General features: G+C 41.2%; 1 protein-coding gene across 2 annotated transcripts; it reads right to left on the bottom strand.

The window, feature by feature from the left end:
• Window positions 1-2,681: 2,681 nt before the first annotated feature.
• ZXDC (ZXD family zinc finger C) lies at window positions 2,682-19,619 on the bottom strand. Of its 2 annotated transcripts, XM_060239666.1 has the most exons (10): window positions 18,315-19,619; window positions 16,079-16,231; window positions 15,217-15,295; window positions 14,709-14,839; window positions 13,965-14,135; window positions 11,809-12,494; window positions 11,012-11,096; window positions 8,484-8,635; window positions 3,801-3,902; window positions 2,682-2,950 (listed from the first exon to the last, which is right to left on the bottom strand). In XM_060239666.1, the coding sequence occupies exons 1-10, from the start codon at window positions 19,480-19,482 to the stop codon at window positions 2,864-2,866; spliced, it is 2,814 nt and encodes a 937-aa protein (XP_060095649.1). In that variant the 5' UTR covers window positions 19,483-19,619; the 3' UTR covers window positions 2,682-2,863. The 2 variants fall into 2 exon arrangements, 1 of the variants encoding a protein (XP_060095649.1); XR_009555439.1 differs by lacking the exons at window positions 2,682-2,950; window positions 3,801-3,902 and having other exon boundaries at window positions 8,562-8,635; window positions 11,660-12,494; window positions 18,315-19,541.
• Window positions 19,620-26,737: the final 7,118 nt, after the last annotated feature.

Here is a 26,737-nt window from a genome sequence, read left to right as displayed (position 1 = left end):
CTGGCAAATTTAAAAATGAAAGTGACAAAGTATTTAGGGATTTCAAGTGTTTCTTCACACCTTTAAACCTCAAAACTTCTAAGAGTTTGAGAATTTCTTTTGCTGCAGTAAACATATTGCACAGAAATGAATACAACAACAACAAAATCCCCATTAAAATGAAGAACTGGACATTAGTTTTTTATTATTTCTTTTATCTCAGCATTTTTAGATGTCCACTGCCAGCAATGGACTTTGCTGGAATAAATTTGATGCTAGCTTACCCTCAAAGCCATTAGAAATTTACAAGGATTTACAAAGCCAAGTAAATAAACTTGTTAGAAGTACATTACAAACCCCATAAAAACACTGACTTAAAAAAGAAAAAGGAGCACCACTTTAGATGGTCCAGGTCACACTTTTATCCAGCCAATGATCCCCTTCACATGGTAGAGGGAGGATTTACTCCCACCCCCAAGCATCAAAGGTAATATGTTCGGTTTGTACTCCATGAGTATGTCCAAGAAGAATCATTCTTCCCCCTAAAAAAGGCGGGAGGGATAGAATATAGTGTGGGTTAGGCCTAGGCACACATAGTTCCTCATGGTTTGCCAGCTTCACACTGAAGCTACCTCTGATGCTTGCCAGCAGGGCATCACCACAAAGATCGCTTACTGGCCAGGTAAGAATGTGAACCATTCCACCGAGTTAAGAGCCTGAGGTGACAGTTTCAGGGGGTAATATGTCCCAACTATTCTTTCAATGCTATGGGGTTGTTTTGGGTTTTGGGGTTTTTTTTTTGAAGATTCACACTGCTTTAGTTTTTGTTCAACATGAGTAACTTTTTTAAAAGGCTTGAGATTACCAGTTTCTTCATCCTTCTGGCTTTAAAGACTTCATCTCAAAAAAAAAAAAAAAAGAAAAGAAAAATAATTTATGCACAAGTTGCAAACTGAAGTATAGGAACAGTTCCAGCCACTGGTCAGACAGCATACAACAGCAGCAATGCAAGATCAAGCCAGTTCATCAAGATAACATTTAAAGATAATACAGAAAATCAGAATTTGAAGTAATCTAATCTGTAAAATTATTTCAGTCCTAAAGAACTGCATTATCCTGGAAATGGGCAAAAGGCACAGGAATTAATTACAAGTGATGGGTGAATCCCTGACTCCCAAATTTGTAACAGGAGCAAAGATTCATTCTCCAAAGTAATAAATATTAAAACTTTTTAAATTTCTATTCCCATCCTGGCCTCTTCATCTTCCCAATGAAGTAGCTGAGGCCAAATCTTATCACATCCAGGTTCTAAGAACAACAGAATTCCTGGCATCTCTAATAAGAGTTCCCAGCATCCAAGATACTGCCACCACTGTACTCTACAGGCTTATGTGGAAGCCCTGTCATTAACCACTTTTCATTGCTTATGTCCTTGGGTAAGTCTGGGTTGGAGAAGAGGCAGCAAATAGGGCAACTGTGCTCAAACTTGGCAAGCATTTGAGCCAGTGCAGAATACAATGGGGCTGAGGATCAAATCTGTTAAAGTTTGTTCCCAGGCAGTCATCCTCACTATGTTACTGCATTCCCCAGTTGCAAATGAAATATATGAGAATTTAGGATTATAAAGTGATATATGTAGAACCTATTGCTTTGTATAAAACTGAGGCATATATGCAGTGTCAGTGGGAATAAAAATCCATAGAGACACCAAAATCCATGCTCTAACAAGATCCTGTTTATAATTTTATAGTCATTTGGGTACATCATAAAATGAATGTTACATTCTAGTCTTAATCTATATTGTTGAATGATAACTTTATACAGTCCTATGATTAGGTGGATTTGCTTAGTCTACACTTTTTGTAAAAAGGAAGCTTCCTATTAAGTTAAAAATGGTCTTCCCTGCTCAGGCAAGAATGCATTTGCCTTCACATAATGCACAGAAGACACTATCTGGAAACTCTGTGAGGCTCAGCAGATTTGGTAAACAGGTCAAGTTGCAATCAAATGCACTCTTACTCTCAAGGCAATTCCACTGAACTCAAGAAAAACTTACTTCTGAATAAACGTGCATGGAATTGGGCTGTATGTAATTAAGAAGTGATAGCTTCATATGAATTGGCAACACTGTTTAGTATTATTGTAAACATAATTGAAAGGGTAGGAATTACCACTTACAATAAAAGCCTCCTAAAGAGCAAAGTGAGGCATTTTTACTTGTTTTCTAAGGTTTGGCCACTCATTGCAGAGTAGCTAGTAAAGCTATCATATCCAAGATCTGCAGAAGAATAATGCAGATTATCAGGGATGGAGGCAAAAAGAAACTATTTTAACTCTGTTTCAATGTGTCCTATTCTTGAACACTGTACTATTTTTCTCTGCATTAGTCTCCTTAAAATTGTACTCTTCAATACAGTTAACAAAAAGCAGTTTGGGAAAGTAAGCAGTCTTCACCCTTATTCTTCCATTTTAGTTCTATATTCAGCTTGGGACTTACTTGTATCAATACAGAGGAAAAACAGCCAAGTGTAACTCTTAGTTAGTATTTCAGTATTGTGTTAGTCAAAGAATCACTTAGGATATCCATTCTAATAACACCCCAATCCAAAGACCTATTTAAAAACATCTATGGCATAATCCAAATAAGATCTCACACGTGTCCACCTTTTCCTGACCACTAGAGAAATGTCAAGATATTCAAAAGCCTTATCAAATAAAATTTACTGAACAGGTTTTGCATTGCAGTATGACCATCAAGCAAACCACATGATAGTACTGAGTGTGTGCTCCTATTTTTCACTTTTTCTTGTAAAAGCAGGAGCGTACTGTTCTCAAGACGCCACTGCACTTTTTAAGCAGCTCAGTGTTTCTGTTCCAGAGACTATCATTCCAGGTCTTGTAGATTAATTGTGCTTCCTGTAAACTGAGAATTATCCGAACTAGCATCCTCTTCATTGGAATTGTGGGGCTCCTGTTCAAAACAAGTGAAAAACAATTTATACAAGGATTTCACAGCATAAATGAAAATTCAAGTTCCCTGATAAATACCTAATGGAAATTTTAAGGGCCCAAAAAACTCATCCAAAATTATGCAGAAAATAACTGCTTAAAAAAAAAAAGACTACCACCAACATAAATCTAAATCAACCAATCTGTGAGGCTCTTCCTTCTCCAGCTCTGTTGGCCAGTCTTCAGTTGGCCCACTGGGTCCCACTGGTGGGTCTCCCAAGGCTTCAGCATGGGAAGAGAAGGGGATTGCTTTACTCGGTTCCTTTGCTATTAGACAGGTCTTCCACAGCTGTGCCCTTTCCTCCTCAACCTCTGACATGAGCTCATTTTAAAGAGGCTAGCTAGACCCACCCCCCTCAGTCATCCTCACCTCCCCAACCACACCTGGGCCTTATTCCTGGAGAGTAATGATTACCCTCTCCTTCCCCTTTCCTACTGTAAGTCTGCCAGCCTTCCCCCTCCTCCAATCACACGTCCCACTGGCTGTGTCCTAGAATACGCCAGAGGCTCTTTGGGCCTGCCCCTGCTTTCCCCAGGCCTACCCCTCCCCAGGGCTGTGTCTGGACTGCTGCTGGGCTCGGGTGGCTCTACGTCTGCTGCTGCTGACATCTTGTCAGGGCTGCCCTGGGGTGAGCCTCAGCTGGCACTGGCTGCGGAGGCAGCCTTACTAGTGGTGCCGGCTCAGAGTTCAGCACCATCCCAGGACACAATAAAAGGGACACTTTACTGCAAAAATGTATAGTTGGCTACTTTAAGCCGAACAACCAGTGTTTCTTTTTGATGTCCAGCTTTGCAACATGAATGTGCTATACCTGAAGAATATGAACAGGCAAATCCACTGTTAGCTGAGAATGTGAAGAGGAAGACTGAGCGCTAAGCTGAAATGGAAGATCTCCCTCTCCTGGGGAATCATCCTAATAAGAAAAGAAATCAAGTTAATTTTCTAGCCATAAATAAACTTTCCTCTCTTGCAGAAGTTTAAAACATCGAAACATGGGGAAGTGTCTGAAGATGGTAATGTGCCTCACCTAGCTAAGCACTGAAGAAATCTTGTTTCTATTGAGAAACAAGGAAAACTTCTAATTCCTATGAAAGGCATGGAAATAATATCACATAGTTGTGTACTAGAAATCCTTATCTTAGAAACCTTCTAATTCCTATGAAAGGCATGGAAATAATATCACATAGTTGTGTACTAGAAATCCTTATCTTAGTAGCTATGAAATTGTGTATATTCACAATAAACTGCCAAAACTGCAGAAGCTGGGATTCATACAGATAGATAAAAGTAGTAATAGTTTTCAACTGGCTTACTTTCCTATGCGCGTTATCCTCTATGTTGCATTAAAAACACAAAAAGCATACTGAAATGTTGTCTAGACAAAGTTTGATGAAGGGAGTTTATACCCTGGAACTCTTGTTCGTCTCTAAGGTTCTACTGGATTAAAATCTAACTAGACAAAGCCACCGTCTCTCTTTTTCAAGAAAAACACCAAAATTACAGAAGCTGATGAATGTAATAAGAACCAAAGGGAAGGTACCAAACACATGGAAAGAAGCTGTTATTTCTTTGATACCCAAAGAAGAAAGAGACGTTACAAATGTGAAAAATTACAGACCAATTTCATTTTTGAACAATGATTATAAAATATTTACAAGAATTCTGGCAGAACGACTTAAGCAATATTTGATAAATTTTATAAAGGAAGATCAAGCTGGTTTTCTTCCCAAAAGACAAATAAGAGACAATATTAGAACTGTTGTAAATATTGTAGAATATTATGAAAGACATCCAGAAAAAGAAGTAGCATTATTCTTTGCGGATGCAGAGAAAGCATTTGATAATTTAAACTGGGACTTTATGTTTGCAGTGATGGAAAAAATGGAGCTTGGAGAAAGTTTTATAAGAATGATAAAGGCAATATATTCTGAACAAAGGGCAAGGTTGTGCGTTAACGCAGATCTTACAGACGAAATGAAAATCAGTAAAGGTACTAGACAAGGCTGCCCGCTTTCGCCATTGTTGTTTATAATGACTCTTGAAATTTTATTGATGCAGATTCAAGAAGAAAAAGATCTAGAAGGGTTACAAATAAAAGGATATACCTATAAATACAGAGCATTTGCTGATGATATAATGTTTATAAATGAAAATCCCTTACAAGTTACACCTTTGTTATTAACGAGAATACAAGAGTTTGGGGAGTTGGCGGGACTTTATATAAATAAAGAAAAATCAAAAATTTTATGTAAGAATATGCAGAAAAATAGACAACAAGAATTATAAAGACTAACGGGTTGTGAAGTTGCCTCTAAGGTAAAATACCTAGGGGTAGAGATAACAATGAAAAATATTGATTTGTTCAGGAACAATTATGAAAAACTATGGCGTAAAATAGAAGAAGATATGCTAAAGTGGAACAAGCTCAACTTGTCATTGTTGGGCAGAATAGCTGCAGTAAAAATGAATATCTTACCAAGGATTATGTATTTGTTTCAAACCATCCCTATTGTGAAAGATGCTAAACAGTTTGATAAATGGCGAAGGAAAATTTCGGAATTTGTGTGGGCCGGGAAGAAACCAAGAATTAAAATGAAAGTCTTGACAGATGCAAGAGAGAGAGGTGGATTCCAATTACCAGATTTGAAACTGTATCATGAAGCAATTTGTTTACTATGGATGAAAGAATGGATAACGCTGTTAAACAAAAAACTTTTAGTGTTGGAAGGCCATGGAAAAAAATTTGGATGGCATGCATACTTGTATTATGGAAAAAAGAAGATGGACGGTCTTTTCTCTCACCATTATATAAGAAGCAGTCTACTAAATGTGTGGATAAAGTATAAGAAATATGGTGATGAGAGGAGACCTTTGTGGATAGTGCCAGCTGAAGTGATAAAGTTAACGGCTAAAACAGTAAAAGAAAAACAGCTATCATACAACCAGTTACTAAAAATACAAAGTGGGAAAATAGAACTGAAAACTGCAGAAGAACTGAGTTATAAATATGATTGGTTTCAAATGCAACAAATAAAAAGCTTGATGGAGAATGATATCAAAGCTGAAGGAATAAGGAAAGAGCAAACAGAAATGGAAAGAGTTCTGCTTGGAGATAATGAGAAATTAATTTCAAAAGTATACAAATTACTTTTACAATGGTCTACAGAAGATGAAGTAGTGAAATCTCAAATGATAAAATGGGCAATTAATGAAAACAAAGAAATAAAGATGGAATCTTGGGAATATTTGTGGAAAAACTCTATGAAACTTGCAACATGTCATAGTATTAAAGAAAACTGTTTTAAGATGATGTATAGATGGTATATGACTCCAAAAAAATTAGCAAAGATGAACAACAAGATGCCAGATAGGTGTTGGAAATGTAAAAAGCACGAAGGCTCTTTCTACCATATGTGGTGGACTTGTGAAAGGGCTAAAATGTTTTGGCAGATGATTCAACAAGAAATTTCTAAGATTTTGGGATATGAATTCAACAAAGTGGCAGAGATTTTTCTGCTGGGATTACAAATGGAAAAATTTCCAAAAGAAGATAGAACTTTAATATGGTACTTGCTCTCAGCTGCTAGGACATTGTATGCGCAGCTGTGGAAGCAAGAAAAAATACCAGAGAAATGGGATTGGATTACAAAAGTTATGTCATGGAGTGAAATGGACAAATTAACAAGAAAACTAAGAGACTATGATTTGGAACTTTTTAAGTTGGAGTGGAAGAAATTCAGAAGATACGTAGAAAAAGAGTGGAAAATAAAAGGACATTGGACAATCTTTGATGATTAAGATTTTTAAAATAAGAATATAACTTTTGGGGTTTTTTGTTTTTTCTTAATAGTTAAGGGTACCTTTAATACTTGTTTGTTTGTTTTTAAGAAACACTGGCGGGGGTCAAGTAACGGAGGGAGGGGTGGGGGGAAAGTAAGATATGGGGTAGAAAGATTTTTCTTTTACTTTAAGCTTTTATAAGTTGTAGATATAGTTCTGCTACCATATGTTACTAATAAAATTGTTTATACACAAAAAAAAAAAAGAGAAAAACTGATTATGTAATTCTGTTTAAGCCAGTGGTGTCAAATGTTTAGCCCGCGGGCTACAACTGGCCTGCCCAGAGCTTTAATCAGAGCCATGGCTCTTTTCTCCCCCCCTCCCCCTCCTGTTCTCACCCTATGAAGCTCTGAGGACGCTGAAGTTCCCAGCTCCTTCTGCCTTATCTTTGCTAGCTTCAGCAGGAAACTCTTCTGGGCTTGCAAAGAAAATGCGGAATGGATTTTCCATTAAGGTCTATCTGGGCCCCGAGACCCTAATGGAAAATTCATTCCACATTTTCCTTGCAACTTTGTGCTGCAATGTGTTTCAGTGGAGTGGAGGCTCAGTGTCACTTTCCAGTATTCCTGCTACCAGCTGAAGCAGTTGCTTCTTGGAGTTGTACACTTGCAAATGTCTCTGCTGAATGAACCTGAGAACTGGTGCCTAGTGAGCACTCTAACCTGGGAACCCACAACCAAAGGGGGATATTACACTGGAGAGCCATTGCCAATCTTATTTGACCTGCCCGGGGGGGGGGGGGGGAGTTTGCAATGCCCAGCCATTTCATGTTTTCCTAGGCTCAGAGCATTGTATATTTCTAATTTCTGCTGTGATCCCTGTGCTTTTTCTTGAAGTTTTATTTTTAAAATTGCATTGCCAAATCTCATTATTCCCTCACCTTTCCATTTTAAACAAAATATTGCAAGAGTTCTAAGCATGTTTGTATTTTAAGTTAAAAATATATCAAATTGTGTTTGTCTGTGTCCTTTATAAAGTTTCTATCTCCACTACCTGGCATTACATTTTATGACACACATGGCCCAGCCCCACAAAGTCCGATTTATATCAGATTCAACTCTTGTAACAAATGAGTTTGCCACTCCAGTATTAAGCCATTTTCCCCCCTAATAAAACCACTTCTAAGCCAGGCTCTCACAAGACTGCTTTTTCACTGGTATTAATTCCTATGCAATAATGTAGGAGTTGAATTTATTTTAGAAAAGAATCCCCTTCTCAATGACATTGCCTACCATTTACTTTCCCTCTCGGACATCAGAAATGTTGTCCCCCCTCCTCCTCATTTGCTGCTTTGCTACTTACTCCTGAAACATCTACCCACGCAGATCCTCTAATGGAATGGTATTCCCATATACAGAAAAAGATTTGCTGCCATCCCCACCCCTCCTAAAACAAAACTTGGGGATATTTAAGTGGGCTGCATTAGGCAAGAGAAGCAAAGAAGTCCAGCTACATGATGTATGGAGATGATTAGATGCACAGCACTGTTTCATGCCAACAGAACATGAATCATCTCAACAGGACCACACTGAATTACATACCATGATAAACAGTGAAAATCATTAATTCCTTTTGGAACCTGAAGCAGTTATAGAATATTTATTTTTTTAAAAAATGAGTACATTATTTTTCCTGTGAGGTACTGAATTCTTACCTGAAGTAGCTGAATCTGACCATACTGTGAGCCAGCTGATGAATCTCTTACTGGTAGGCCACCATTTGGCAAAACACTGTTACACAACCGAGTTCCATGGCTAGAACTGATTTTATCTCCTTTGCTTTTTCTTATGCCAGAGGTAGGGGCTCCTGAAATACAATTGATGTATGTGTAATACAAAGTCAAGCTCCCAAGAAAGTTGTAGCTGGGTAGCTGTATTTCTAAATAATGTATTAGGAAGGGGAAACACCTCCAAAATAGGTACAACAAATGTTTCTACCTAAAAAAACCCCAAATACAAAATGCGGCAAATCAAATCTAACACATGAGGTGTGATCAAGAAACAGTGATGCCTAATGTTATAAAAATTCTGGAGCTTGATGGTCAAAGCTCTGTCCTTAGCTGATTTTATAATCAGCCCAAGCTAATTTCTCTTCACATCTCATAACAGAGGTAACATACATTACCATATTATCAAGATTATTTAAGCCCCAGATTCATATATTTAGCCAAAATGCTGTAAAATTACTGGACACATTAAAAAGTGACAAAGTGACATCTGCCAGGTTTATGGACTACATCAATTACACAGGTACACTGAAATAAACCTCTCCAGTTAGATTTATTTAGAAATTACCAGTTTTGAAGCAATAAATGTTTAATAGGGATGCAGGCATAAGAAAATAGAATGGCAAAAAACATTTTTTCTTTAAAAATAAACAGCTGTTTATCAAAAGTCTCCTTTTCACAATTGTATCACCTATTCTTTAAGGAAAAAATGAAATATTTATGAAGAAAATGAAATATTTATGAAGCAATATTTCCAAGATTTAAATGTACTTGTTTTAATAACACATATATACATTTTGTCTAACTTAAGCACATAAAACAATACTGTTATAATTTATAGAAGTATAAATGTCTGCTTCTTATTCAAACAATAGTTACAAATATATGGAATAATAAGGATGGAGAAGTAAACCACTGTTTTTGGCTGTCTGGAAAATTAAAACATTAAGAACTGAAAATAGAAACCATCAACTTAATAGTAATCTTAAGGAATGTTTCATTAGCCAGACTTAGAAACAGAGTCGTCTTTATCAAGAGAAAAAAAATGGAACCCTGCAAAACCTGTTTAACTCAGGTAGCAATCCCTCTGCAACACATTCCAACTCTTAAAAAAGGAAAAGAAAGAACCCTGGTATTTGCATACAGGCTAACACATGACAGAATGTCAGTAAATCTGGACATCAAATGATAAAGTTCAACATAAAACTCTTCAGCCTTCACTTTGTTATAGACAGTACTTTCAAGGAAAAATTAGTAAAGGTCACATTAGCCTATTTAGTAAATATTACTGCAATAATCAAGTAAGAGCTGGTAAACAGCTTTCAATTCAGATTTTTTAAAAAATACAAAATAAACTCAAAATGCATTTTAAAGGACACCAAAATGTAAACTGCACACAGCAGCCAAAGCCTGAGCTATGAACCACTCCTAGTTCAGATTTCAAATCAGCCATGAGCCTGGTACACAGGTTTAAGCAAACTAACAGCCTCTACTACTACACATACACCTGTTCATATGTTCTTAGGGGCAACACACACACACAAGATCAACTAATCCAGAATAAGTGAACTCCTGTAACTAAGGGCTTTGGATAATACTAAATGAAGACAAGTGTCACTCATGGTTCCGCCTCATCTACAATCAGTTTTTCATGCACATACAGAAATCCAGAGAGACATACGGAAGCTCCCTCTGTGGAGACTATCTGTATGCTTTCTTACTAATGTACATACACCCAAAAGATACATTTAAGATAAAACATACAAGCAAAAGAAACCTAGAACAATTTAATTGTGCCCTTTTCTCCCCCACTGTAGATCTGAGTACATAAATATAAAACTGCCACATAGTAATCCAAAGAAACTTTTTTAGGAAAATGTAACTAGGATCAGGTTGCAAAGTAAATTATAATTATTATTCCCTAAACAAGAATACATTTTAGAAAGAGTAGCAAATCTCTGCTAAATTATCCTGAACATGAACCTTTAGATTTCATTCATCTATGGGTACCAAAAAAGCATTACAAGGACTTTTTTTCTACGAAGTAAGGAAAGGTTCCATTCACCAAGTGTATCCAAGAAAATCTACTGCACTGCTTCTTCACCAATCTATATTTTCCACTACAAGAAACATTCTTGAGTCTTCACACGTTCTAACTACATACCATGAACAAGTATGGAGGGATGCAGGATTGCAGCACCACACTCCATTCCAACCTACAAGCATTCCTCAGAAGAACACTGAATGTGAACTCTGAAAAGCAGGGCTCATTATCATTGGTAGAACTTAAAGCTATGACATTTATGCTTTCTAAAGAACATGTAGGGAGCAGGCGGAGCTTGCTGCTGCGTGCATCCACTACATATGGTTAGAATGTGTGAAAGTTCTTCTGATCCTCAAACATCTAGCGTTATATCGTGGTGAAACTGTTTCAGCAGAGCAGATCATTTACTCACCAATATCGCTCCCGTTTCCTTTCTGTTTTCTCTTCTTGGCAAGCTGAATGGCTCTATAATCAGTTCTTGCAGACCCACCACTCTCCTAATGAGAGAAGAAGGTTTATGTGTATCACCAGAACCAAGAAGACTATGTTTTCACATTAGGTTTCTATTCAGAAAACATATGCACTTTTCCAAACAGCACTGAGCAGCCTTCCATCAAAGTCTGCAATCTAGAATTTAATACACATGAACTATGTAGCTCAAGACTGTTTGTATTTAAAACACTGATATCCAACCTTTCCGTTCAGGAAACTTGCAAAACAAGCTAAATACTTAATCCTTATCTTTCCAAATCCTACACACAATTGCTTCATGTAGCTCCCAGCATTTAATCCTATTATGGTTTAGAGGGGCTCAATTTCAATGTTAACGTTAAAGCCATTTAAACAATTGTGAGTGACATAAGAGTTCGTTTTTCAGAGCATTTTCCTTGTTCCACAAGCAGAGCATCCTTTTCCTCATTGAGCCCATGCAGCTGAGGAGAGATGTACTCGCAGTAAACCCCAGCTGGGAAAATATTTGCACTATCTCATTCAAGTAAGGTGTACAGCATTTAACTGGATTCAAGTAATTTTACAGGCAACTGCAATTTTTGCCACTTACATTGTACAAAACACACGGCGGCTTCATTCAGGGCAGACATTCCATAAACCCATTTGATTTGGTAGAAAGGATGGTTCATACACGGCAACATAATATCCTCAAAGCTAAGATACTAATGAAAACTAGAGTTACTGAGAGTTACTGCATACCAGAAAAGAGCTGCCAGTCACCATGCTCAGATCAGTTTCTTTCTGCGCACTGTAACTTCCTGGAGGGTTGGAGAACACAAACTGAGTCACCACTTTACTGCCTTCTTGCTGTCCCACAACGTCCAGGCTGGGAAGCAAAGTCTGTTCTGGTTTACTTGGAGCTAGTAATTCAGGAGCACTGTTTCCACCAAGGCTGCTGGAAGGGGTTAAAGTGGCTGTGTCTACAGAAAGGTTATTGCTGGAGGTCAAACCATGCAGATCTTGATTGGAATTCTTTGTGGACAAAGATGCTAGTGAGCCTAAAGCCTCTGCATTTACAGTTTGTACATCATCCAGATTTAAAGTGCTTTGCTGTAAGACTGTGGCATTGGTTCCCAAGAGAAGAGAGCTATCCAGGCTGTGTGGAATGTCACTACTAGCCACTAAAATCAGTGGATCAACTGTCTGACCAAGAGAATTGCTACCAACAGAAAGATTGCCCCCAAGGGTGGAGCCCACAGAGGCAACATCTATAGTAAGAATTCCAGAGTTTATCAGAGCCATATCAGTTGAAATTCCAGAACTGTTCCCAGATACACTGGAAAAGAGGGACACAAGATCTATATTGCTGAGATCACTCTGTCCTGAATTGGTGAGTTCACTGCTAGGCGTCAGGGAACTGATAGTTTCCATTTGATTTAAGAGATCTGAAAGAAATATTTGAAATACTTTAAAATACCAACACCACAGGACTTGAAGACAAAAGTCAACAATAAATTCTTCCTTCAGTTTGATTAAAGATCCACCCACTCGCACACAATTTTTTCAGTAAACTGCTCCTCTCAATACAGTCAACACCTCTCTTACTACTTCCAAAGTCAAAGGAAATTCTTATTTTATTATTTTTTTAGGACATTTTCATTTCCTGCTATTTCCCTGGTGCGAAATAAAGGGCCACCTCATATGCAATCCAGTGGTGTGCTGCTCAAAACCATTTCTGTATGTTAAATATTTTGCATTTTGTTTCAATTTCATCTGTATGACATAACTGAATGGAAAATATATCAGCAAATGTCACATCTCCCCAGGGCTGGAATGGGCACCAGCCATCAACAAGAGACTGCCCTTGAAGACAACCCTCAAACTACAACTGGTCCAGAATGTGTCAGTCTACTGTCAGGGACTGGCTGCCAGGAATATATGTTGCCCATTCTGAAACAACTATACTGGTTGTAAGTCTGTTTCTGAGTTCAATTCAAGGTTGACCTTTAGAGCCCTTCATGACCTGGGATCCACATATTTGACGGACCACCTCTTTCCATAAGTCCCTGTGTACCAACTATGTTTGTCAGGTAGTTAAAGTGGCCTATCTAGAATTGACCAAAGCTCAGGCCTTTTCCATCGCATGTCTGGTTCTGTTCAATGAGCTCCCTGAAGAGATATTGGGGGAAGGGGGGGCAATCCTTGGAGATCTTCAGGAGGCACTGCAAGACCTGACTGTTTGCCAGGACTTTTGGGGGGCTTTGAATGGCAAGCATCTTTTAAGGGGCAACGGGAGGAGAGATTTGAGGTTTGCACTTTATTTTTTATTTTAAACTGAAAATATTTTAAACTATTATTGTAAGCTTCCTTGAACCTCAAGGAAAACTAGGATATAAATATTTTAATAAATAAATCTGACCTGCCAATTCAAATGTTCCTGCAGCAACATGGAACTTTTACTACACAAAAGGCATTTTCAGGGGCAATCAAGTCAGTGCAATACACATCACTTAGCTCTAAAGTGTACATCAGAAAGGGTGTGATACCTAAGAACACTCAGTTTGTCCCTATAAATGTCTGTTAACAGCCAGATTGTCATGTAGGTTAGAAAAATAAGGCACAAAACCCTCAGTAAGAATGCATTAAAGCTTTAGGAGAACGAAGAGAAATGCAACTTCTACATAATCTTTTTTGTCTTCTAAGGCATCTTTGAAACTGCAATTCTATGTATCCTTTACAATGTGATTTCCAAATGATAAACACATAGGACTGCACATCTCATTTCTCTGTCAAAAAACAATTTTTTCCAAAAGATTCGGCTTAAGATATTAGCACATTCTTGCAATGATTCATTGCATAGATAACAGATATATTTAAAGAATTATAGATATAGTTAAATATTCCACAGTTAATACCTGCACTGAAGTTGTGTTGTTTGACCATATGCGTTTTCATGCTATGTTTGGAAGTAAACAGTTTATTACAGCTAGAAACAGGGCAGCGAGTCTTCAATGAATCCACATCCTGAAGGTGCTTTTTGGAGTGAATGTACAGACTACTGCGTGCAGAGAATTTTGCACAACAACCTAAAATAAGATATGTTTAGATGCAGCTGTTTCTTCATTTATGATCTATTACATTCTTTAAACATTTTCAGTTATTGAAAATTACATTCTACTAGGTTCATCTTATATATGCATTAGGTATTTTAAATTCTATACGTATAGGATGTTTTAAACTCAAATTGTTGTTACCCGCCCTGAGCCTTGCTGTGCAGGGGAGGATGGAATAAAAATCAAATGAAATAAATAATACATAACTGAGCCAGCATGGCTAGAGATTAGTGATGGGTTTTTTCAGAAAAATGGAAAATTTACATTAAAACTGGAAAATTTTCCAGAATATTATACAATTCCCTCAAAAAAGTATGGCATCTTTGAGGCTGCAATGCCATGTACCCTTCACCACTGAGTACAATACAATTTCCAAACAAGTCCAGATCAAAAGATTTTCATTCCATCTTCCCTTGCTGAACTTTACACTTCCCTCTTCCCTGATCTTGACACATAGGTCTGCCACCATCACATCTACTTTGGTTCTTAAGACATTAATGGAATCAAAGGAAGACATGCCCATACGATTGTAAGTTCAGGTAATACCTTCTACTGGACACGCAAATGGCTTTGTGCCAAGATGCGTGATACTATGGCCTTTCAAGTGTTCTGCTCTTGTGAAGGATTTTCCACAGCCTTCTACAGAACATGTAAATCGCCTGTCATCTTCATGCTTCCTAAAGCAAAAATCAAATTAATTTTATATTAAAATCAAGCACCAACAGCACAATCCAGAAAAAAATTAGGTGTTAATGGGACTGATTGATTGACATTAAGTTTATGTACTTGATTTACCATAAGGTATATTTACTAAAAGCCTTATCAGATAGCACTTAAAATCATTGTATTTACTTTTAACCAATAATATGTGTGCCCCATCCTCAAGTGAAAAGCCCGTCTATATACTACTGCACTTGCCCTTTCCTTTCCCCACTGTCAAAATTTAGACTGCAAAATCTATTCAACTCTGTGAACGACCAGGTACAATGTTCATGCTATTCTAATTATAATCATCATGTGCAAAACATCAATAAATGTCAATTAAGAACTTTACCTTTTGTGTCTTAATAACTTGGACATGCTAGTGAAAGACCAGCCACAACCTTCAAAATCACAAATGAAAGGCCTTTCTCCTATAATGAAAAACAACAATAATAATTTACCATACTTTATCAAGTGAAAAATGGAAAACTTTTGCTCTCAGCAGTGTTCCAGAATAATTTAGGGGTTCATAACAGTGATGCCTTTTATGTTTCACTTAGCTGATGGCTCCATTTAATTGCATTTATTGATAGTTTTGTTGTATAGCTTCACACAGTTACCTGCTTTAAAGCCCTCTTCCATAACCAGGAATAATAAAAAAGCACAGGTAAGCTATCCCATATGATATTGAACTATTGCCTCCTCTGTTAGAATCATCTTTCCTAAACACTTGATACAGCCAGCCTTGTATACAGCTTCCTTAGCTCACCTGACAAAACGGAAAACTACCTGGATCTGGTGAGTTACAGACTGCAAGGCTATTTAAAGAATACCACTCAAGTGAATTTGCAAATGACAGTTTCCCAAATCCATGGAAGCCTCACAAATGTAATAAATTAACCTGAACATAAAACTCTTTGCTCTATTCACCATCCACCATTTATTTATGCCATGATTTGCCCATTTATTTAGTTGTAAATTACACACTACTCAGGTTGTGAACAACTAATGTAACCAAGGACAATACAGTAATAGCAGAACTCAATTTGAACAGGGGAATGAACACTGAATGCTGCAATTTCTATATGCAAGTACTTCAACTGACATGATTTGGGTTTTCTAAAGTGTCTAATAACCAGGGCACCATTTAATTCAACGCAAATATTTTATAAAGCAGCTACTTGCCAACAGTAACCAATGACCAAGCTTCACACCTGTATGACTTCTCATGTGGATTTTCAGTCGGCAGGCTTTGTCATACTGTTTGCTACATCCTGGGAAGGAGCAGGAGAAAAGTTCTTGTTCTCTAAAGTGGACTCGATTATGGGAAAATAATGCACTCACTGTTATGAAAGTCCTCTCACAACCTAGAAAAAGAGGGAACAAGCAAATTGGATTTTAGGGAACAGTAGAAGCAACAACACAACTTGTCATGAGATTTCCACAACAATCTAGAAAAGCTACTGGTGATAATCACATTTCTAAGACAACTGCAAAGAAACTGATTCTGGCTAAAGTTTGGTCCCTATATTACAATATATACTGCTTTAAATAACTATCTGCTGTAACAATTTCTGTACCACTACACAGCAATTTCCCCTTCTTTCAAAGCATGCACATGTTAGCATGCTAGTCCTTATTTTCTCACTGCAGTAATGGGTACATGTCTGTCTCATCAGGAATATTCAAATGAAGTGAAACACTCTGCAATGACAGCTTCCCACTGTAACCTAGCTCAGGCTAGTCAGGGCTGCTACAAAATACATGCATATGTTTATTAACAGTATAAAAATTATCTTCAGAACTATTATCACATAGTGGCTAGTGTTGGGCCTGAAGTAGAGAAGCTTAGATGGCATTTGCAAAGCTCACCAGCTTTTGAATCTAGTCACTATCACTCAAATCACTGCAAGGCATTCTGAACTCCTCAAAAGGAAAAAAATAAAAAGGCATCTCCTTAGTTAACAGCACAGTGAACTCTGGCATTTATTGCAGTAAAACACACTTATAGGGGATCGTATATATAATAACCCACACGTGGGTTTTCATGCAGTCTGTATTTCATCACTTTATTTAAATCATTATTATTATATAATTAAAATTGTTTCCTACACATAAGTGTTTCCAAGTTAGAAAACTGTCATTTGATGTGATCCTAAGACTGAATCCCCCACTCAGCCAACAATCTTACATGAAGCATTCTAGGCAAATCTCAGCAATTTCTTCTCAGCCCAGAGCACATACAAGATTCACTGCCAGCTATCAGAAAGTATCCAAAGGCAAGTGTGAGGGAATCTACCCTCTGATGCCACAAATCAGTGGCACAGTGTGGATCCCTCTGCCTTTGGCATTCCTGAGGTTTGCACTGGTCTTGCTCTGGAGCAGGAATTGACAACTGCCCCAAGAGTCATGGAAAGCAGAGACACAAGACTGGGGGTAGGGGGGGGGGGGAAGCTTTCAGCAACATTGAAGAAAAAGTCTGCAGATTTATACCCTGCCCTTCTCTCTGAATCAGTCTCAGAGTGGCTTACAATCTCCTTTATCTCCTCCCCCCCAACAAGGTGGGTGGGGCTGAGAGGGCTCTCATAGCAGCTCCCCTTTCAAGGACAACCTCTGCAAGAGCTATGGCTAACCCAAGGCCATTCCACCAGCAGCTGCAAGTGGAGGAGTAGGGAATCAAACCCAGTTCTCCCAATTAAGAGTCCGCACACTTAACCACTACACCAAACTGGCTCTCAGGTCAGCACCCCACCCCAGCTATGAGTGCTGAGCCTCCTGTTACGGTGGCCAATTCAGTCAATAAACTGAAGAAGGGAGGTGCCTGGAGTATGACACAGTCACACTTCCAGCAAAAACTGAATCTCTTTGAGAATGTGGGTTACTCCTCCATTTGCAGCTGCTGGAATGGCCTTGGGTTAGCCATAGCTATCGCAGGAGTTGTCCTTGAAAGGGCAGCTGCTGTGAGAGACCTCTCAGCCCCACCCACTTCACAGGGTGTCTGTTGCGGGGGGGGGGGAGGAGAAGATATAGGAGATTGTAAGCTGCCCTGAGTCTGATCCAGAGAGAAGGGAGGGGTATAAATCTGCAGTCTTCTTCTTCTACAATACATGAAAAACCTTCCGTTGGCATATAATTTCATTCATCTTTCACGAGCCGCTTTTTTTTTGTTACCACATATACAACTACTCAAGTTACTAAAACTTTTCAGTATTCTATATTGCTACTGTATAATCTACAAGGGCTAGAACGTACAATTTCTTTTTGAAAGAACTGCTTTTGTTATGACTCCTACTCCCCACCAGTAAGCTACGATAGCCCAAAATGCAGAGGCCTTATTCCACCTCCACTTTTAAATCTTGCTTAGGCTTTCCTTCCAGGAAGTCACGTCTGTGGGCCAAGCCGCAGGCCTCAAACGCCAAAGTGAGCCTCGGCCAACCGGGGGCCCATTACCTGGATACTCGCACCGGTAAGGCCGGTCGGGCTCCAGATGGCTCCGCCGTTGATGCGCCCCGAGACGGGCAGCACTGGGGAAGCGCTGCCCGCAGGCCTCGCACTTGTGCGCCGCCTCCTGTTCGTGGGCTCGGCCGTGCGCCCGCAAGTTGTAGATGGTGGTGAAGCGCTTGGTGCAGCCGGGAGCCGGGCAGGCGAAAGGCCGCAGCTTGTCGTGCGAGTGCAGGTGGCGCCGCAGCTTGTAGGCGGTGGCGAAGGCCCAAGCACAGCCAGGGACCGGGCAGCAAAAGGGACGCGCCGACCGGCCCGAGCCTGCGGAGGCGTCCATTTCTTCGCCGCCTCCGCCATCCTGACCCGCCGCGGAGCTGGTGCCGTGAGCCGACAGCCGGTGCAGCCGCAGCAACTGTTTGCGGGAGAAGGTCTCGGCGCAGCCGGGCTCCGGGCAAGAATACACGACTGCCGTGCGCGCCTGGCCGCTGCCGCCTGAGGAGGAAACCGAGGAGGGCTCGGCGGCAGAGCTGGGGGGCTGAGGCGGCGCGGGGGCCCCGAGGCTAAGCAGGCCGTTTTCGAAGCGCACCAGCAGGCTCTGGTTGTTGATGGTGAGGGTGCCCGAGAAGGACGAGCCGGCGCCCGAGTCCTCCTGGGGCGGCTTCTGCTGGCGGCCGCTCCCCTCGGAGGGTGCCGACGATGGCGCCTCGCTTCCTCCTCGGCTGCCGCCCGGGACCTTCTCCTGCTGAGGCGGAGGGCCAGCCGAGAGGCTCCCGGAGGCTCCGCCCCGCACCAGGTTGAGCACCAGCAGGAGAGCGTCGTTGTCCTGCTGCGCCGGGCCCCCAGCGCCCGCCTGAAGAGCGAAAGTAGCGGCGGAGGGTCCCGGCGGCGCTACTGGAGGCTGAGCAGGAGGGGGCGGCGGCGGCGGCAATGGTGGCGGCGGCTCCGGCGGCTTCTCCCCCTCAAGCAGCAGCAACACTGGAAATGTCACGTCCAGGCCTCCTCCTGACGCTCCTGCCGCGGCCGAGTCACGCCGCTGAGGAGATTGGCGAGTGGGCCCTGAGGGCGAAGAGGCCGAGGAGAGAGCCCCATCGCTGACAACGACGCTGCCGCCATGTTGTTGGGTGCCAGGCTCAGGCCGGGCCGCCTCCACCGCGGCAAGCAGCCCCTGCGTTTCCATCTTGGGGGTCCCTGTAGCAGCGGCTGAAACCGGAGCCGCGGGGCGGAGTCGGCTGGGCAAAAGAGAAAACCCGGAGTGAATCTGGCGAAGCCGGAGTTTCTAAGGCACAGTGGAAACCCCGGAGAGAGGAACAGTTTGTGAACCAGGCCGGGTCGTTGAGAATATGGCCTTAGTGGAGCGGAATCTAGAAGAGAGAAATTGCAAAGGACTGGAGAAAGTTACAGATAAACAGGAGCAACGAAAAAGTCTGAATGCTAGGGAAAAATTCAGTAGACTAGAACCCATGCAATGCGGAAAGTACTGTCGGGCTTTGTCTCTACTGGCTAAAACGAGATGGTATGAAAGCTGGAACAGAAACAAACAGTCCGGAAGTGTCATTAAATAAATAATGTTATTGCAAAACACACTGGGGGGGGGGCGGTGTTAAAGACACTGTAGAAAAAATATTAGAAATGAAGTGACTGAAATAATATGCTGTTCTTGTAACCCTTTCCTAGGTAAAATGCAGGGAGAACGACACAGAACAGGCATTAAATAATATTACTGTGAAACAGAGCGGGATGTGTCTTAAATCCCTTTTCCCGCTTTATAACTTGTATGAAAATGGCTGCCTAGTGAAGATGCGCTACATGCATTTAATGCTAGAGAACTCCAGTTTATTTCATTATTTATTTATTGTATTAGATTTATATATCCTGCCCTTTCCATAAAGCAGCTGCTTTAGCAGCAAGACGGTAGAAATAATCAAGAGGCGCCAGAGACACAAAGACATGAATGTAGAGCGGGGTGACTTGGCTTTGCCTTTAGCATACAGAACAAACTGGTGTTTGTGAGCTCATGTCCCACAAACTTTAAAGACAGCAGGATTGTATGCAGAATAACTCCAATCTAAGCCCATTGAACTCTGTTCTGTAAGTGTGCTGGTTGCACACTTTTCTGATTTGCAACGCGGTAAGACACCTCTGTGCACACTGAGCTACACAATTACTGAATTTTGCTTCCAAAGAATCCCAGCAGGTGGATAATCCTGTATGATTTCCTCAGTGTACAACTTTTGCAGCAAAACCAAACGGATCTTGTGGCACAAGCAAAATTTTACTGTACCATTTGTGGACTGGAGCTACTTCTTTAGAAGTATATACAGCTCTATAAAAACGTATACTGCAGTAAAATCTTTTTTAATCTTTACAGTGCCATTAGACTCTTGTTTATTGTTATTTCTTGAAGGAATGTCCATAGGAACAAGTTGCTGCTTTGTCCTATGAGGAAAGAAATACTGTGAGGATAATGTCAGTCATGAAACCTTTTTGGTGTGTCCATAAGGGATAATATGTGGATTATTGCTGGCATTGTGCTGGGTGGCTTCCCCTTCCCACTAACTACAGCCATACATTCTGGATTAAGGGGTGGGTTTTCCTAGCAAGCAGGAGTTTAGGAGCAAACTACCCGCTTCTGCTCCAGATCTCAACCTTCACTATTAATATTATAACTGTGGCAGCAGTGATTCGAACATAGTCTCTTCCACGAAAATAAACGTATCAAAATGCAGCAAATATATATAAACTACTTCTGACACTTTAAAAAATGTTATGTTTCTTTTCAGGCTTTGGAACAACTGTCTCTGGGTTCTACATTTAAATTCTTATAAAATCAGGGGACATTTGCTGGCTTGCATTGGTCAAGAAGTATTAAAAGAATTTTTCTTGCTGTATTATTCTATTCTACAAACAGGAGGAGGTGCTATACTACCTCAGAAAACATTGTGGAGTAATATTAGACACACTATTGTGATTCTGAATTTATGTTGATCTCTTTTACAATGCTATTGTTAAAACAGGAACAAAAGAGATTGTCTTCCCCCATTTTAAAATAACGCTGTATGATTACTTCAGTGTACAACTTTCATTGGGTCTATCACCTGAAACACTATTACCATACCATCTGTTTCATCCCCATCCACAACCAACCTCCCACTAAGCTGTCTCCTTCACTAGGTTCTAATTCCCCCTACCCCAGATCATTTTATATCTCACCTCAGGTAACTGGGACCATAACAAGTCATGACCCTGATTCTTTCAACAGCTTTGCTGGGGTTGCAAGTGCAACCCACCTCTTGAGAAATGCTGGCTTTGAGACTCCTACAGGCCTGTTACCAACAAATGCATGCCATTATTTCCATCCCCCTACTTCTCTCACACAGATATTTCACCCTCTCCTTTTTCTTTTCTATTTGGTATTCTGGTGCCTTCCTGCTGACATTCAGTTGGGATTCCCTCTTGTGCACTACAGATGTGTGACTATGGGAGCAATCCTAAGCAGGTCTACTCAGAAGTAAGTCCCATTTTAGTCAATAATGCTGACTCCCAGGAATGTGCCCTTAAGACTGCATTGTAAACTACCTGCCCTTTGGCATGTATCCTCTTTATTGCTGTATGTTTTTTAACAGTACATTTTCTGGTAGGGTTGGCAAGTCCTATCTTGGTCTCGGCGGGGGACTCAGTTCATGCATATGGTGCAGGGACATCACCCTGAAGTGATGTCATCACTCTGCGGATGCTCTAGGATTCAGTTTTTTTAAAAAAAAAAATCTATGGTACCATTGGGGTTTTGCCCAAATGCTAGAGCATGCCTTGCACAATGACATCACTTCCAAGTGATGTCATCACATTGTGCACCAACAGAGCTCTTTGGGGGTGGGGATCCCCCCATTGGCCAGCTCCGTGCTGGGGGTTGGGGACCCCCAAACCAGGAGAAACACTGCTACCAGCAGGAACTTAACATTACTAACCCAAAGGTAACTGTGACCAAAATCACTAAAATATATACAAAATTTATTATATCCCGAAGAGGCAAACTATAGAAGTAGTGTTCTCATAAAGAATACTCAGTCCAATTCCATTCATAGTATTTCCATAAATTCCATAGTCTTCCTGAAGATATCAGTCTTTCCAATCCATGTAGTGATTTTGAATCTCCATTAATCCCATGAAAATATATATGTGCAACAGGACAGCTGTAGTTTCAATTCCTGTTTCAATGCCACATCTTCAGGCACGGGACTAAAGTGTTATTTCCATAATATCCTTAAGGATACAAGCTTCATACAAAAGCTTATGCTGGACAATATGTCTCACTATGCACAACTCTTACAGGCAAAATGAGCCAGCTAAGCATTTTGCCTGTAAGAGTTGTGCATAATGAGACATATTATCCAACATAAGCGTTTGTAGGAAGATTGTCTGAAGAAGTCCCATGCCTGAAGAAAAGTGGCATTGAAACAGGAATTGAAACACTGGCTGTCCTGTTACACATATATATTTTCATCGGATTAATGGAGATGCAAAATTACTACATGGATTAGAAAGATTGATATCTTCAGGAAGACTATGGACTTTATGGAAATACTATGAATGGAATTGGACTGAGTATTCTTTAGTAAACACTACTTCTATAGTTTGCCTGTTCTGGATATAATAAATTTTGTATATATTTTAGTGATTTTGGTCACAGTTATTTTTGGGTTAGCAATGTTAGTTTCCTGTATGACCTGGAAAGTTAGTTTTGGATTCTCCATTGCATGAGATTTCTTCTTGTATGGGGGGGGGGGGGGGGGGAATGGATGCCATTCTATCACCACAGTCAATGCATTCTGCTCATGCAGTCAAGATCTCCTCAGACTTTTGCCTTAGTGGGCCTGGTTGGAGGGGAAGTGAAAGAAAATGTCTTTAAGCTGCTCACTAATTGTTCACCAACCCAGTAAGCACGATTATTGGTTAACTGTTGAGAGGAGGAACAGCAATGTTGACCTCAGGGTCCACAGCTGTTCTACAATATTGTCAGTTTGGGTTTTAGTTACTATAGGCAGGTCTGTCATCCTGTTGACTTGCCACATCTGGGTGCAACCAGACTCTATGACAAGGAGTGGTGAAGTTTCTTAACAACTGTGAATGCTTTCTCATTGGGTTCCAGTTTCTATGACAGGTCTTCTGTTGGTCTCTAATGTTTTTCATCTCTCACTTGCTGATGAAGCAAGTTAATGTAGCCACAAAAAAGGCTTTCTCCCAACTCAACCTAACCAAAAAGATGGCCTCTTACCTTGACAGTTGATCCACACCACAATGGTCTGCCCCTCAAAATCAGTTCACAAACTCCAGTTGGAACAAACCACTGAAGCTCAGCTACTATTAGGAGCTAGATGGAGCATACATATTGCTCCCATTCTATAGTCACCCCACTGGCTGCCTATGAGTTACTTGGATCAATTTAAGATATTGCCTATCACATATGCCCTTGGACCCTCATATTCTTCATAGTCTTGGACCCTCATATCTGCAAGACCACCATTCCAGTATACACTGCTATGACAGCTTCACCCATCTGAGCAGTCTTCTACAGATGCCAATTTGCAAATAAGCAAAATCAACACCTGCTCATGCTGTGGCCTCCAGCTTATGGAGCAGCCTGCCTGAGGAGATCAGGAAGGCATCCATTCTCCTGGCTTTCCACAAACTATTCAAAACTGAATTATTCAAAAGGACTTTTCTATACAGGTGACAGAAGTGAACCGTACTAAATAATTCCCAAAGTTACTTGGATAACTTAGATGGGGTCTATACTAATATGTTCATCTTGTTGAAACTAGGGTCCTACTATATATTTTTGCATTGTTTAGAATGCTAATACTTTGCTTGTACATTTCTAACTGGTTCTTCAAACCTTAATCCTATTGTGTTCTTTACTAAATATCTCATGTATTGTGTTGTGTAATCTACCTTGAGTGCAAGTGAGAAAGGCTGACTATAAACAACATAAATAAATACAAATTTAAAAAGCCCTGTTTGCTCTCTAGCTGTCAGGATACTGAGGGGGATATTAACCGACATGTTTGTACAGCCAGAAAAAGTAGATATCCAAATCTGTATATAGGAAAGCTGATGGAACAATAGTAGTAAATAGACTCTCCATGCAAGGGGGTGTGGCCAGTGACATCACTTCTGGTGATGCCACCAGAAACTGCATCATCAGGGTCATGACCCCAGTCACGTGACCGGAAACTGCATCAAATGGAGAACGGAAGTGACCTGTTTTGGGGGCATCACCATGATGTAGGCACCCCGCATATTTAATTAAGCTCCTCCCACCAGGAGGTGTTCTGTCTAGCCCCACCCCCACGTGACCTAGCCCCGCCAATCACCATCTATGCCCCACCATGACCTACCTACCCCACATATTTAATTAATTAGGCACTTCCTCCAGGAAATGATCTTACTGACTCACCACGTGGCATAGCCAGGCCAATCAGCATCTACATCCACCCAGCATCTACGTCCACCCAGAATCCTTGAAGGTCGGGGACAAAGGGTGGCAATTGGGGGAGAGGTGTCCCAGAGGCGCCTACTTAATTGTGGGGTGCCCCAGGGGGCAGTTCTCTCCCCGATGCTGTTTAACATCTTTATGCGCCCCCTTGCCCAGATTGCCCGAAGGTACGGACTGGGTTGTCACCAGTACGCTGATGACACCCAGCTCTATCTATTGATGGGCGGCCGGACTGGAGACGTCCCTGAAAATCTGGACCGAGCATTGCAAGCCGTGGCAGGGTGGATCAAGTCGAGTGGGCTGAAGTTGAATCCAGCGAAGACAGAGGTCCTTTGCATGGGCCGCGGCGGGCCAGGGGAGGAGATCTCCCTACCAGCTTTTGACGGTGCGTCGCTGATACCAGTGCGCAGGGTCAAAAACTTGGGAGTGCTTCTGGAGCCTTCCTTGACAATGCCAAAGCCGCCTTTTTCCATCTTAGGAGGGCGAAGGAGCTGGCCCCTTTCCTGGAACGCGGTGACCTGGCAACAGTGATCCATGCAACAGTCACCTCGAGGTTGGACTACTGTAATGCCCTCTACATGGGGCTGCCCCTGTACCGAACTCGGAAACTGCAGCTGGTGCAGAATGCGGTGGCCAGGCTGTTGGTGGGACTACCTCGGTGGGAGCACGTGCAGCCTAGGTTGCGGGAGCTGCATTGACTGCCAATTGTGTTCCGAGTTCATTACAAAATGCTGGTTATTACCTTTAAAGCCCTGTATGGCCAAGGACCTGTCTACCTTAGGGACCGCCTCTCTCCATATATTCCCCAGAGATCAGTAAGATCTAGCTCCCAAAATCTTTTAAAAATCCCTGGACCAAGGGAGGCCAAACTGAAAACAACTCGGGAGCAGGCCTTCTCAGTAACGGCTCCTCATTGGTGGAACCAACTACCAGCGGAGGTTCAAGCCCTGCGGGACAATAATCAGTTCCGCAGGGCCTGCAAAACTAGCCTTTTTCAAATGGCCTACAAGATTGAATCCTGAAATGATACCTAGCCATCTGATATACATCTAATATGTTCGCATTGTAGCACCTTAATTGTAATGGTTTTAACTAATTATTAATTAATTATTTATTTAATGTATTTTACCGTATAATGTATTAAATGTAATCATGGTACTTCCGCCCTGAGCCTGCTTCGGCAGGGAGGGCGGGATACAAATAAAAATTATTATTATTATTATTATTATTATTATTATTATTATTATTATTATTATTATTATTATTATTATTATTATTATTATGTAGCAACCCTGCATATTAATTGAGCAGGCCGGAAATCACATGTGTAGCCCCTCCCCTGCCCCCTTCTCCAGCGCCACCCACTGCAGCATCATTGAACTTCCGCCTGTGGCACCCCGCCCTGGAAAATGGGGGTCACCACTGAGAAGGCCTGAGTAGGTCTGTGTGACCCCTCTAACAACACACCCAGTCACTCCTGGCCAATAGCAAATGGACTGGGGCCCACACCCACCAGGTTATTTTAGGAAAGAAGCCATTTGTCCTTGAATACACGTGCGCAGGCTCCTGCTGAGAACATGGAAACTCCTGCCAGGTCCCAGGTATTCACCACACCACCGCCACTGGGGAGGCCTAGCTTCAACAACATTGGCGCTCCTGCCAGGCAGCTGAAATTTGACATCCCTTCTGCATCTACTATGTACTTTGGTGGAGTTGTCCCTATGCGCTGTACTTACCTGGTCTCCAATGAGGCTGCAGAGATGCCCGAGCACCCTGAAACTCCAGAGGTAAATGGTAGAACAGAAAACACGATGATGCCTGCATGGGGAAGCCAGCATGATGTGTGGACGGAGCTTTCCAGCCGCCCTGAAGACGAGATGGACTTGGGAATGCTCACCCTGCTGTGATGTATTTACTGGGACCCTGCTGAGCAGTTTGA

Source organism: Heteronotia binoei, chromosome 5 (genome assembly GCF_032191835.1).
Source record: "Heteronotia binoei isolate CCM8104 ecotype False Entrance Well chromosome 5, APGP_CSIRO_Hbin_v1, whole genome shotgun sequence".
NCBI lineage: Eukaryota > Metazoa > Chordata > Lepidosauria > Squamata > Gekkonidae > Heteronotia > Heteronotia binoei.
This window is presented reverse-complemented; position numbering and strand designations above follow the sequence as displayed.